This window comes from Moschus berezovskii, chromosome 23 (genome assembly GCF_049115385.1).
Source record: "Moschus berezovskii isolate FMDL1 chromosome 23, NW_MosBer_1.0, whole genome shotgun sequence".
NCBI lineage: Eukaryota > Metazoa > Chordata > Mammalia > Artiodactyla > Moschidae > Moschus > Moschus berezovskii.
In genome coordinates, this window is record NC_142482.1 from 27,083,744 (window position 1) to 27,097,749 (window position 14,006).

General features: G+C 39.1%; 1 protein-coding gene across 15 annotated transcripts in view; it reads left to right on the top strand.

Moving 5' to 3' along the window:
• Nucleotides 1-14,006, top strand: part of LOC129543488 (adenylate cyclase type 10-like) — a 38,535-nt gene that overhangs the window by 1,019 nt on the left and 23,510 nt on the right. For 7 of the 15 annotated variants that reach the window (XM_055406608.2, XM_055406610.2, XM_055406612.2 and 4 more), the window contains exons 2-10: nucleotides 504-608; nucleotides 3,143-3,181; nucleotides 3,947-4,090; nucleotides 7,060-7,265; nucleotides 7,541-7,816; nucleotides 8,402-8,593; nucleotides 8,986-9,107; nucleotides 13,222-13,298; nucleotides 13,400-13,589. In XM_055406608.2, coding sequence (XP_055262583.2) covers nucleotides 504-608; nucleotides 3,143-3,181; nucleotides 3,947-4,090; nucleotides 7,060-7,265; nucleotides 7,541-7,816; nucleotides 8,402-8,593; nucleotides 8,986-9,107; nucleotides 13,222-13,298; nucleotides 13,400-13,589 — 1,351 coding nt within the window. Of the gene's footprint in view, nucleotides 1-503; nucleotides 609-3,142; nucleotides 3,182-3,946; nucleotides 4,091-7,059; nucleotides 7,817-8,401; nucleotides 8,594-8,985; nucleotides 9,108-13,221; nucleotides 13,299-13,399; nucleotides 13,590-14,006 lie in introns of those variants that run through there. The other 8 variants (XM_088831052.1, XM_088831053.1, XM_055406611.2 and 5 more) reach the window with 5 other exon arrangements.

The following is a 14,006-nucleotide window of genomic DNA, read 5'->3' on the forward strand; positions in this document are numbered from 1 at the left end:
GAGCCTTAAGAAGGTGTAATGGGAAAGCAGTAACTGGATTTGGATGAGTCTTCATGGCAACCCACTCCAGTACTCTTGCCTGGAAAATCCATGGGGTCGCAAAGTGTCGGATAGGACTGAGCGACTTCACTTAACCATGGGCAGGTCCTGGAAACGTGGGGGAGGGTGGCCCTCTGGACTCCCAGAGGGAGCAGCAACCAGTCTGGCCCTGAGTACTTGCTAAGTAACATCATGTTAAAAGATAAGGAAATGACTCATCTTAAAGAGGAGAAGGAAATGGCAACCCACTCCAGTACTCTTGCCTGGGAAAATCCCATGGACCGAGGAGCCTGGTAGGCTACAATCCATGGGGCCGCAAAGAGTCGGACTCGACTGAGCCACTTCACTTCACATCACTTCATCTTGAAGAGATCTTTGGTTTTACTGGCCTGATGTGTGGAGGGAATAGAGCCTAAACGTTTAGGATTTGCAGCTAACATAGTGATTTTTGCTTTGGTGGTCAGGGTTTACAGCATTAATGGACACGTTCAGCCTGAGCTGCAAGTTGGAACATGACATGGACAGACTGGCCCACATCTTCAGTTATTACATTAGTGACATCGTGGAGCGTGAGTGACTGTTGTGGGGGAGGAAAGAGGTGTGGTGCTGGGCCCCTGAGGGTTTGTAACAGAAGGGGACCTGGGGTACTTTAAAATGCACACTAAAAGTGACATCCTGTTAGTGTCATTCATCCTTAATATCTTTTGGTTAATATCTTAATATCCTTTTGCCACTGATGAGCTAGATCTTTGCCTGTATCTGCCATTATACCCAGTTTCACATCATGTTGACTCATCCTGTTGAGAAAGGGGAGGAAAGTGCTGCTTTTTACTTTATATATTTGTATTTTATTTCAAAATAAAGTATTCCTCAGGTTATCTCTTCGAACTGTAATATGTATCTCGTGTGTATATCAGTTAAAACATACAGAACACCCTCCCATTCTGTTACTGCATTTTGATCTGTTGAAGTAGGAATGAGTGTTTAAGCTTGTGGATATTTGCCTAATCTGGAGGGGGGAGGGACTTTTCATTTGTTCAGTAAACATGTTCTGAGTACCATCTCTGTGACATACATTGTAATAAGTGCAGGGCATGCAAAAATCTACTCTTCAAAGAGCTTTGAGTGTGCTTAGGTCTACCCAACATAAATTACTCTGGCCCTATACCCTTTAGTACTAGTATAACATTGTCTTCATTTATTGACAGTATCCTGTTGAGTTATATCGTTTTCTGAGATTCAGCAGAATAATTAATTACTTCATGGCATTTCCTTTAGCCATGTAAAGTGCCTATTTGACTGCCCCTGTACCCCTGAGGAACAAGTATAAAAAGTTTTTAGAGAATTCCCTGGTAATCCAGTGGTTAGGACTCCATGCTTCCAATATTGGAGTCCAGGTTCAATCCCTGGTCCAGGAACTAAGATCCTGCAAGCCATGGGGTGTGGCCAAAATTTTTTTTAATTTAAAAATAAAAAGTCTTTCAGTTGATTTCTTCAAGTTTAGATGAAAGGAGGAGATGGAAATCATGTATCATGTTTGTATTATAAGTAAGAACTGTTGGGTATTGGAAACAGATGGGAAAATAAAATAGATGCCTACCTGCCCCCATGGAGATTGTATTATTGGGAACTGATGGAGGCTAGGTGTTAAGAATGGAAGCTGGAAGAGGCATTTGGAGCAGTTGCAGCAAGATAATGGAGATTTTATCTAGGTTAGTGTTTCTCAACCTTGGCAGCACATTGGATAACCACTTAGGAAGCTTTTAAAAATCCTGTCTAGACTTCAACCCAGACCAGTTAAATTAGAACGTCTTGGGTAAGCCCCAGGAAAGAGAATTTTTAAAGTTTCATAGGCAATTTCAGTGTGCAGTAAAAGTTGAAACCATTGGTCTAGATATATGGCAGTGAAGGGAACTATATGGAGATGACATGATTTGAAATATAAATATTTCGCAGTTCAGCAGACAGGATTTTCTAATGTATCAGATTTCAGTGGGAAGCAGTGAGGAAAGGGATTCTCAAGATTTCTGACTTTTGTAACTGGGTTTATGGTGGAATCACTGAATCGTGATGGGAAAAATGGCTTTGAGAAGGAAAATTAAGGGTTTTATTTTAATAGATTGAGTTTAAAGTTGTTAATAAATCAGTCATTCAAGGGGAGAAATGAAGTTAGTAGCTGTGGTTGAGATGGAGCTCAAAGAATAGATCTGTTAGTGTTGAAAAGTGAGTTGATGGCATGAAGATGTTAAAGTTAATAAATGATTGAATCCGTGTGGGGCGAGTGTACATAAAGAGCCTAAGACTAAACCTTAAGGAATTCCAGGGGAGGATTTTGATTATCGAGAGAGAACCTACAAAAGAGACTGTAAATCAACCAGTCAGGTAGGATTTTGTGGTATTTCTGAAGGCTAAGTGGAAGTAATGTCTGTAGAAGAGGGCCGTTCTAGCTGGGTTGAAAATGAAAGGGTATCAAGTGCAGTGATGTCAGAAAAATAGTGAATTTAGCAAGATGAATGCTGTCGATGATAATTTTAGTGAATTGGTGGAAATGGCCAAATTGGAATAAACCGAGAAGAGAATGGTAAAGAAAAGAAGCATGATTAGGATAGGAAGAGAAACTTGTGTATCACCAGTCTCTTGAGAATTGTTTTGCTGGGAAGATAACAAAAATGAGCTAATAACTAGAGAAGAAAACAGTCAAGAATACATGGGTTAATTTTGTTGTGCTTTGGTTTTGTTTTTTTTTAAATATATATTAATGGGAATGATGGAGTAGAGAGAAGATAAGAAAGGGAATGAAGTTTTTAAGAGGGTGAAAGGGACTAGGAGCCAGAGAACAAATAGAATGGCTTTGAAGATAAATTCAAAGGGTTTTTGAGGAGGACATTCCCGTTTTTAGATAATAAGGATATAGGAACCACAGATTTACGGGAGAATTTAGGGGAAAGAAAGAAGGAGTCTGAGCTTTAGAATAAATTAACCAGAAAAAAATAGGAGGAAAAACTCAGTAGGCCATTCTTTTCATCATATATGACTCTGCCCGTGATCTGGCACATCTCTGATTTTTGACTCGTCTTCCTCTGTCTCCCTTACTTGATTTCAGATGTGCTCTGTTTTGGAGGAGATATCCTAAATATCACAGGTATTTTTCAGTTGTTGTTGTTTTTTTTTTATATTTACAGCACTGTAAATTAGGAAGACTATATTTAGATGGAATTTGGCATATTTGTTTATTCAGCATTGTTTGGTTATTTAACATGTACTGGGCTCTGGGAAAGCAAAGATGAGGAAGGCACAGTCTCTGCCTCAGAGGATCTCTCAATTTAATGGAAAAGCCATGTCGGTAGCAAGCTCCCATGTACTTTACATTTTGTTCAGATTGAATGACAGGAAAATAAGTACCTATAAAGCAATCATGAGAAAACTAACAAAAAACTTGGTCACTAATAGCAGAAGCTAAGCATACGATAGTGAGAGAAGTCTAGCTTGTCTCTCCTTTCTGGATAACTCTTAGGATCATTAACAGCTATCTGCCACAGAGTTGGCCTGTCCTTTAATTCAAATTTAATGAAACCACTTAAAATCTTAAAATTCAACTTGAATGTAATCCTACATTTTGTGAACTGGTTAGCTAGTACCTCTCCTCTTTCTGTTAATATACTGATGGAAAAAAGAGAAAGGATTACCAGAAATAGCCTTAGTTTTAGGAACATTTCAGCTTCTACCTAGTAATGTTTTTATATGTTAAATAGTTTTGAGGATCTAAAGCAGTATTTTAACCTAGCATGATAAATAGGGCCAAGAAACCTCGTCTGACACCTTGCATGACACCTGAATTACTGTGGGTTTGCCCTGGCAAGTGAATTCAGATATTTGATCTCTGTCAGCCTGTTTTTTATTTCTGCAGGGAATGTGCTCCTAGCACTCTGGACAGTGGAACAAAATCAGCTGAGTGACATCATTACTCTGGTGGCAAAATGCAGTCTGGAGATACAGGAGAAATTTGGGATCTACCATACCAGAGAAGGCCAGGACCTGCAGCTAAAGATAGGTAATAGCTACTAAAAGAGTGATCAGTTAAAAATAATAATAATAAACCACTATAAAAATTCAAAAGATAAATGACAACCTAGAGAAAAAAACATTTGCAACTTATGTAGATAGCAGGTGAATTTTTCTAATATAGGAAGAACACCTAGAAATCAAGAAAAGACTCACATTCTAAGAGAAAAATGAGCAAAGAACAAATAGCACATAAAGAAAACATCCCTTGTAACTTGTAGAAAACTGGTCAACTTCATAATAAGAAAAATACCAATTGAAAGTACCAATTTAGATCATTTCTTATCTATAGATATGGAAAAATTCAGATGCTGAGCACACTGTTGATGAGGTTGTGAGGAATAAACCTCACACAGAGCTGATGAGAGTCAGCAGTGGTACAACTTCTATGGAGGGTGATTCAGTAATCTCTATCAAGATTGCAAATGCATTTTTTTCTTCAACCCAGAAATCCTAACATTTATCCTTCAACCATAACATTTATCCTACAGGTACATCTGAATATTTATAAAATATCATATGTATAAAATTATTGGTTGCAATATAAATGGTGATAAAAGTTTGAAAACAATACATCTATGGAAGACTAGTTAAATAAACAATAACATGTCTACCTAATGAGATTCTCTGCAACTTTAAATGTTTTACTGTAGCAATAGCTCCAAAATAAGGTGAGAAAAAGCAAGATGCAAAGCACTGTGTTTAGTATGCTACCTTTTGAGTAAGGAGGAAAAGTAAGAATTTTTGTTTGTTTATATTTGTATAAAGAAACACCAGAAAGATCTATAAGAAACTAATAAAAGTTACCTATTTGGGGAAAATAGTGTAGATAGATATATAAGTTGGAATCAAGACTTTTTATAGTCTTTATTTAGTTTGGTTTTTGAATTATGTTACTGTATTGCATTATCAAAAATATAATGCAATGCCATAGAATTTTAAAAACTGTACACAGGCCGCAGCTGCAACAGTGGCAGAGTCAAGGTTGAAGGGGAAGCTCTATGCAAAACACTGCTTCACAGGAATCACAACCTCCAGGGGTTTCTGGAGTAAGGGCAAATGTTGGCTCCAGCTAGTCATTACTGTTTTGAGGAGCAGAAGTGAAGAATGATATTCTGAGTTATAAGGCATCTCTCCTACCATCCTTTTTTTGTTCTTCTTGTTTTTGTTTTATTGGTAGATAATTCATCATTGATACTGTACATAGACATATGTATATACTTTTGAAACCATCACTATAATCAAAATAATGAACATATTCAGCACTCACTAAAGGGGTACTTTCTGTGCCCCTTTATAAACTTTCCCTCCCTTCCCTCCCCATCCCCAAACAATCACAGATCTCCTTTCTATCTTAGAGTTTATTTTTAATTTTTAAATAATGTTATATAAGTGGTATCATACAGTATGTACTTTTTGGCTACTTTAATTCAGCATAATTTGAGATTCATCATTCATTGTTATCCATTTTGGGCTATTACAAATAAAGCTGCCATGGACATCTGTGTACAAGTCTTTGTATAGACATTTGCATTTACTTCCCTTGGTTAAATACCTAGGAGTGAAAGGGCTGGGTCATAATGGTAGGTGCATGTTTACCTTTTTCAGAAATTGTTTTGTTTCTTTTTTTACCGAAGTGGTTGTACCATTTTACATTTCCACCAGCAATGTATGAAGGTTCCAATTTCTCCATGTTCTAATCAACCTTTTTTATTGTCTGTTTGAGGTTGAAAAACTTCCTTTAACATTTCTCATAGTATGGGTTTGCTGGAGATATGTTTTTGTGTCTGCAAAAAAAAATATATCACCTCTGTTTTGAAGGGTATTTCCCCTGGGTATAGAATTCTAGATTGACAGAGTTTTCCCCTCTTACATGAAAGCTGTTCTGCTGTCTTCTAGCTTGCAGTGTTTCCAACAAAAAATCTACTTTCAGCTTTATTTTTGTTTCTTTGTATATATTGTCTCTGCTCTTCCACTTCAGCTACTTTTAATATATTTTCTTTATCACTGGTTTTAGGTAATCTGATAATGATGTACCTTGGTATAGTTTTCTTAATTTTTCTTATGCTTGGGAATCTTTGAGATTCTTGTTTCTATAGGTTTCTAGTTTTTGTAACATTTAGAAAATGTTCTGCCATTATTTCTTCAAATAACTTTTAACTCTTCCTCTGTCCAGTTATATACCTACTAGACTACTTGAAATTATCTCATAGCTTGCTGTTGCTATGTTCATTGTTTTTTTTTTCCTCCCTGTATTTCATTTTAGATGGTTTACATTGCTGTGTTTTCAAATTTACAGACATTTGTAAAAACCAAAATTGTATACCAAAAGTATATACCTCTGTCATTCTTTTAAAATTTCCTTTCCCTTGTTGTTGGATTGGGTGGATTGGGTGACTTACTTAAGGGCATACTTCTCCTGGTTATAGTCATGTATTTCCTGGCAAGCAAGCCAGTTTTTCAGCTGTTTTTAACAATAAAAAAATCCTCCAGAGCAAGAAAAACAGAAGAAAGGGAAAAAAAGGTATGGCAAAGCCCATTCGTGGTAAAATACTGATTGTCTACTCTCTCAGTCCTGGTCACATATAAGGAGAGCTGACATAGTTACTGAGGGGCAGAGTTCCTTAGCATAACCATTTGGTCTCTGCCGTCAGGACCTAGCTATCTGTCAGAAGAGCAATTTAGAGAGAAGACTCTTGGACACCTAGGATCCAAGAGTTTCTTCCCTCATACAACACAGTCTTGTTTGAATGTCTGCCTCTAGGTGTATTTAACACAGAAGGAGATCTGGGGCAAGGTATTATTTTTGACGGTGAGCTCACCTAATACTTCTGCAGCTGTGGGCAATGAGTTTGGTATGATGCATAAAGCAGTGTGAAGATTCCAACCACCCCCCCACCCTTTGCATAGTTTGCCAGCTGAGTTTGTCTAGTCATCACTTGTCTTTTCTCTGGATAGGTCTGTCTGCAGGTCGGATTTCCCAGGTTATTGTTGGAGATGAGCAACGCCAGTACCTCTTGGTGATTGGGCGGGATGTAGATGATGTCCAGTTAGCTCAACGGTTGGCTCAAGCAAATGAGATTGTCCTGTCCTGGAACTGCTGGAAGCTCTGTGAGCAGTACATGTTTGAAGTGGAAATCATGCGGGAGGATGAAGCTGTGAAGGTAGGAGGCTGGTCGCATCCACTGAAAGTCCTGAAAAGGACTTTCTGCTACACAGGGCAGTACTCTGGCGTGCTCAACACCAGACTGAATCAGTAACCACTGGGACTTATTTTGGAGGGAGGTGAGGGATACTCTCCCAGGAAAATAAGGCAGAATAGTAAGGCGGAAAAGATAAGCAATAAACAAGGGAAATGCCATCCTCAGCCCTCTATTAAAGAACCAAAGGTAACCCAGTTGGTGGGTGGACACCAAATTGAGCAGTTCCCTTTCTATAGTTAAGAGATATGCGGATCATTGACCCATTTGATTTTGATGAGCATTTTTACAAGTGCCTCGATTATCTGCCACATTACCGGACAAGTGCTGGTAAGTTACTTTGTCCTTTATTATACTACCCATGCCCATTTCAAAGATTAATTTTCTGCACAGCTGGAGACATTTTGTTTGCTTTCCTTCTCTCAGGCATTCTAAGAACTGCCCTGGAGTTGGATCCAGATTCTGCACTTGAGCAAACCCTGCGGAAGCACATAATGAAAAACCTTTTAAAGAAGGTTGTTTCCTAGTTCTTGAGTCATTGTAGACTGTGTGTGTGTTGTGTAAATAAGTGTACATGTACATATGTGACAGCCATTCATGTTGATCCAGTTCATCTCCTCCCCATTGTAATACCAGCAGATTTTCCCATCTGTACCAGTTACTGACATGTCTTATAAGTTTAGATTCTCAGTCCTAGAAAGTAGAAACTGTATTTGGTTTTTGTTTGTCCCTCTGGAAACTAACACTCTGTAAATAGGGTATAGAGTGTATGCTTGGTAAATACGTGTTGATTGATTCAGTATATGTGAATCCTGTAGTAAGTGATATAATGACTAACTGATATATCAAACTATGTCTTAGAGAGGAAAATAGAAAAGCTTGGCAAATTTCATCAGTAAGTTAGATTTAAAGTCAAATGATTTTTACTCCAAGTGCACTGGTTGTACATGTTCTATGCCTCTTGAAGCTGAATTTTAAAGTTTTTTGTCTAATATCCGAAAGTTATTTTCTCATGTTTACCATAGACTATAGAACTTAAATGCCTAAACATGACACTGAAAGTGGAAGACACAGCACAGTGACTCACTGTGTCTTTGTAGATTGATGAAGGCCAGCCTACGGAGTATATATCCGAATTCCGTACTGTGACTATGGTTTTGGTCAGCCTCGAGTTCCACAAGACAGCATGGATGTTGCATTTGTGTCATCTTATCCAGGAGGCTGCATTATACATCTCCACAGTGATAGAGAAAGGGGGTGGCCAGCTGAGCCGGATCTTTATGTTTGAGACAGTAAGTACAAGGGAGCTTGACATGTCAACATTAAAGGTGAGTAAGGAATAATAGTCTTATGGCCAGTTTCCCCCTCACTGGTAGACACTCTCTCTCAAAGAGAGACACCATAAATTGAATTTTTGAAAGTTCTTAACATATTTTTCTTGTGTTTTAAATTTCAGTTATTTATATAGTTAAATGAAGTTTTTCTCTTCTTCTTTCTTTAAAAAATTTCCATGTTGATGTGGCCTAGGATGTTGATTTCATGAATCTTATAGACTCCTTCATGTCTAATAGAAAACCCAGCCAGGAAGGGGTCTGGCTTCACTCAGGGAAGTTGGTTCAGTTGAGGCAAGCTGTATTTCTTCCCCAGGTCAATTTCCCTTTTCTTTCTTTGTCACCTGCCTCAGGGCTGCATGTTCCTCTGTGTTTTCGGCCTTCCTGGGGATAAGAAGCCAGACGAGTGTGCACATGCCCTGGAGAGCTCCTTGAGTATCTTCAGCTTCTGCTGGGAGAATCTTGCTGAGACCAAGTGAGGAGGAAGGTGGGGCAGAGAGGAGCTTCTCAGGCCCGGTGGGGCTCTTCAGGCAGGGTAGGAGGTGGTAACAAGTAGCCTAGCAGGGGTTGAGAGCATCCAGAGTCCGCCTAAAGCGGGGGGAGCATGCTAAGGGAAGTCAGAAGACAAGATACACTAGAAATCACTAGATACAGAACTGTGTGCTAGATTCCCAGGGGAAATGGGTGTGAGCTTTCATACAGTGGAGTGGGAGAGGGGAAGGTACAAAGTATGCATAACAAGATGCTAGAACACTGCAAAGGAACAGCCAATATGTAAAATAATATACAGCCAATATATCTGTATGTGAAGAGATGGCTGCCTGTCTTTGGGAAGGGGGGAGAAGGAAGAGAAGTTGTGGAGCAATTGCCTCGATAGGAAGGGACCACAGCTGGTTAATGCTCTTCTTCTTGGCTTTCACTATTGGTCTTTCCCAGTCCTACTGATTTTTCTGGAATTCACACTGAACTGATCTCCTGCCTCCATATCCACACCACTCTCCCACCTACAAAAGCCCAGTCCTAACAAGGTTGTACAACTATGACATGATTGGTTGGAATTTTTCAAATGACCATTGTTTTTTGTTTTTTTTTTTCACTAGAAAGCTATAAGGAAAGTGTGTACATGAATAGATTTGAAAAACAGTCATTCCTAATGTCAGCGTTGAGTCAGAGATTTGTTTGCTTGCCATACTTATTCAAGATGAACAAAAATTATATCACATACTTTCATAATACTTTTAACATTTTTAAAACACTTTAATATATGCTAGCAGTGTGAACATTTGTATCCTTTTACACATGAGGAAACTGAGGCCACAGAAGAGAAGTTACTAGCATGTAGCAGAACTGGTAATGACACCCAGATCCTCTGTCCTCAAACCTGTGTTATTTTCATTACCTCATAGCTGCCTCTTACAAAATACAAATATTCCCTTTTTATACCAAAAAGGAACTTAGAGATTATCTCATCCACTTACTGGGTTAGCCAAAAGGTTCGTTCAGACTTATCAATGAGATGTAACAGAAAAACCCAAACAAACCTTTTGGCCAACCTGGTATTTTATGGATAAGATGCTACAGTTGCTTCATAGATACTCAGTGAAAAGTGAAAGTGTTGGTCACTCAGTTGTGTCCAATCTTTGGGACCCCATGGACTGTAGCCCACCAGGCTCCTCTGTCCATGGAATTCTCAAAGCAAGAACACTGGAGTAGGTAGCCATTCCCTTCTCCAGGGGATCTTCCTGGCCCAGGGATCAAACCTGGGTCTACTGCACTGCAGGCAGATTCTTTACCATCTGAACCACCAGGTATGTGATGGCAGTTCTTTCAGGCTTATTGAGATCCACAGATACTACAGCCTACTTCCCAGTCATAGCTCCAGTATGAGTATGCTAAGCCATTCCTTCCAGTGCGATCTATTCTGTTTCCAAATTTTGCACTGACTTCTGGTCTTCAAGGGTCCTACTGTTAGCCCTTACTGTTGAATAAGATAGTCATATCTTCAGTCATTCAGTTCAGTTCAGTTCAGTCGCTCAGTCGTGTCCGACTCTCCGCGACCCCATGAATCACAGCACACCAGGCCTCCCTGTCCATCACCAACTCCCGGAGTTCACTCAAACTCCTGTCCACAGAGTCGGTGATGCCATCCAGCCATCTCATTCTCTGTCGTCCCCTTCTCCTCCTGCCCCCAACCTTTCCGAGCATCAGAGTCTTTTCCAGTGAGTCAACTCGTCGTATGAGGTGTCCAAAGTATTGCAGTTTCAGCTTTAGCATCAGTCCTTCCAATGAACACCCAGGATTGATCTCCTTTAGAATGGACTGGTTGGATCTCCTTGCAGTCCAAGGGACTCTCAAGAGTCTTCTCAAACACCACAGTTCAAAAGCATCAACTCTTCGGCGATCAGCTTTCTTCACAGTCCAACTCTTACATCCATACATGACCACAGGAAAAACCATAGTCTTGACTAGACGGACCTTTGTTGGCAAAGTAATGTCTCTGCTTTTTAATATATTATCAAGGTTGATCATAACTTTCCTTCCAAGGAGTAAGCGTCTTTTAATTTCCTGGCTGCAATCAGCATCTGCAGTGATTTTGGAGCCCAAAAAAATAAAGTCTGACACTGTTTCCACTGTTTTTCCATCTATTTCCCATGAAGTAATGGGACCAGAAGCCATGATCTTAGTTTTCTGAATGTTGAGCTTCAAGCCAACCTTTTCACTCTCCTCTTTCACTTTCATCAAGAGGCTTTTGAGTTCCTCTTCACTTTCTGCCATAAGGGTAGTGTCATCTGCATATCTGAGGTTATTGATATTTCTCCCGGCAATCTTGATTCCAGCTTGTGCTTCCTCCAGCCCAGCGTTCCTCATGATGTACTCAGCATATAAGTTAAATAAGCAAGGTGACAATATACAGCCTTGACGTACTCCTTTTCCTATTTGGAACCAGTCTGTTGTTCCATGTACAGTTCTGACTGTTGCTTCCTGACCTGCATACAGGTTTCTCAAAAGGCAGGTTAGATGGTCTGGTATTCCCATCTCTTTCAGGATTTTCCACAGTTTATTGTGATCCACACAGTCAAAGGCTTTGGCATAGTCAATGAAGCATAAATAGATGTTTTTCTGAAACTCTCTTGCTTTCTCCATGATCCAGCAGATGTTGGCAATTAGAGACTATCTTAAAATGCCTTTAAGCATGCCTTCTATGACTCTTAGACCATAACTTGGTCCTTTCAGTCTTTTTTAGTTTAGAATCTTATAGATGTTGAGATGCACTCTCAAGATCTTGTCTAGCTCTTGGTTTGATCCTGGTTCGATCCTTGGTTTGATCCTTAGTTCGACCTGGGTTCGATCCCTGGGTTGGGAAGATCCACTGGAGAAGTGAAAGGCTACCCACTCCAGTATTCTGGCCTGGAGAATTCCATGGACTGTATAGTCCATGGGATCGCAAAGAGTTGGACACGACTGAGTGACTTTCACTTTCATTTTCATTGTAGATGTTAAGAGCTAGACAAGATCTTAGAGTTCATCTCATTTGGCCTCCTTAACTTAAGTAAACTAAGTAAGACCCATAGGTCATGTTGGAAAGCCAAGTAATTTGACAGTGATAGATTCTCAAATCTAGTTTCCAGGACAGTGTTTTTGTTTTTTTTTTTTCTTGAAGGTAATTACTGATTCAGTAATTTCCTAAAGTGTGTTTGGTAGAACGTTAGTCCCTTTAAAAATACTAAAAGAAAATATCTTCACGGTCATGTATGTTTGGGAATTGATGCAACTATATTTCCTTCTTGAAGGTTCACAGTGTACATTAACATTAAAGTTTCTGAGTAGTCTCACAGTGAAGAAATTTGCTGCATTTTGTTTTGTTCAACATTTCCCAAATTTATTTGATCACCAAACACCAAGACATATAAAAACCCAGAAGGATGAATGTTCTAAGGAGCATATTTTGAGAAATGCTTCCATCAGCAGCCTGACATTCTGAGTATTCCTTTTCTCTCACATTCTAGCATTGTTTGATCCATTAACCCTGTATAGTTCTATTGATCTACTTTTCAGTTTGGGATTTCATATGAAGTAGCGTGGCATCGTGGAAATAACATTGGTCTGGGAGTCAGGAGGCCTGGATTCTCATTCTGGTTCTAACATTAACTCATACAACTCTGGGAAAGTTAATTAATGGGTTCATTTTTTTTTTTTCCTTCTGTCAAATGGATTTTAAATATTTGCCCTACATACCTCACATGTTTGTTGTTAATTATCTCTCAAAGGATCAGATGAGGTAATGAATTTGAAAGTACTTCAAAGAGCACACATAATGTATCTGATAGATAAAAGGTATTTTTAGTGTTTTTACTACTAATAGCTCTTCAACTGACATTCCTGGAGAAGGAGAAACATTTTGTTCCTTTTGACTATTTCCCTAATATCCAGTACTTTACCAACCATGTGGTGCTGTCTGACAGCAGCCTCTGGCCCTGTGCATTCTGAACTCTAAAACTAGACTTCCGGATCTAGGGGAGTGCAGTCTGGTGCCTGTAGTAGAGGCTTCTGAGTACATAGTTACTAACTGTTATTTTTCTCATTCCCAGACTTGTTTCCATCAGTATCACCAATGGACCAGTATTCTGTGGCATGGTTGGGGCAGTTTCAAGACACGAATATACAGGTAGGATAGGATATTGGACTGTTAGGTCTGTGATTTAGAGGGCAAAGATGGAGGAGGTGATCAAAGTCTCCATCCTTTTCTTCACTGTCTCTGTGATACAGTTATTGGCCCAAAAGTAAGCCTCGTGGCAAGAATGATAACTGCTTATCCAGGTTTGGTGTCCTGTGATGAGGTAACATATCTGAGATCTATGCTGCCTGCTTACAACTTCAAGAAACTCCCAGAGAAAATGATGAAAAACATCTCTAACCCAGGGAAGATGTATGAATACATTGGCCATAGAAGATGTATGTGAGTGTCATTATGCAATAGTTCACTCCCATCTGTTTTATAGAATCAGGGCATAGAAATAATCAGTGCTTAATTGTATGAAATTAGAGGGAATAATGCTTCTAATACTGACCTGATGTAATAAGAGACATAAGAGGAGGGTTTCATGTCTGAGATCTTTAGCTTTTATGTTTAGCTCTCAGCTCGTTCCTCAGTGAACTTCTGTCCAACATGAAGAGAATAGCAGTAGTAGTTCACCAGTCTAGATGTTCTTTTTTCTTTATGTACTTTCACTCTTTACTTCCCTGAGCCTGGAAAAATTAATAGTTTTTCTCCCTTCTCCCCTTCCAAATTTTTTAGTTTTTTCAAAACTTTTATACAGAACTCTGGACCTCTTTGATTGTTTGAAAATATTTGTTTATAAGGACAACTTGTCCT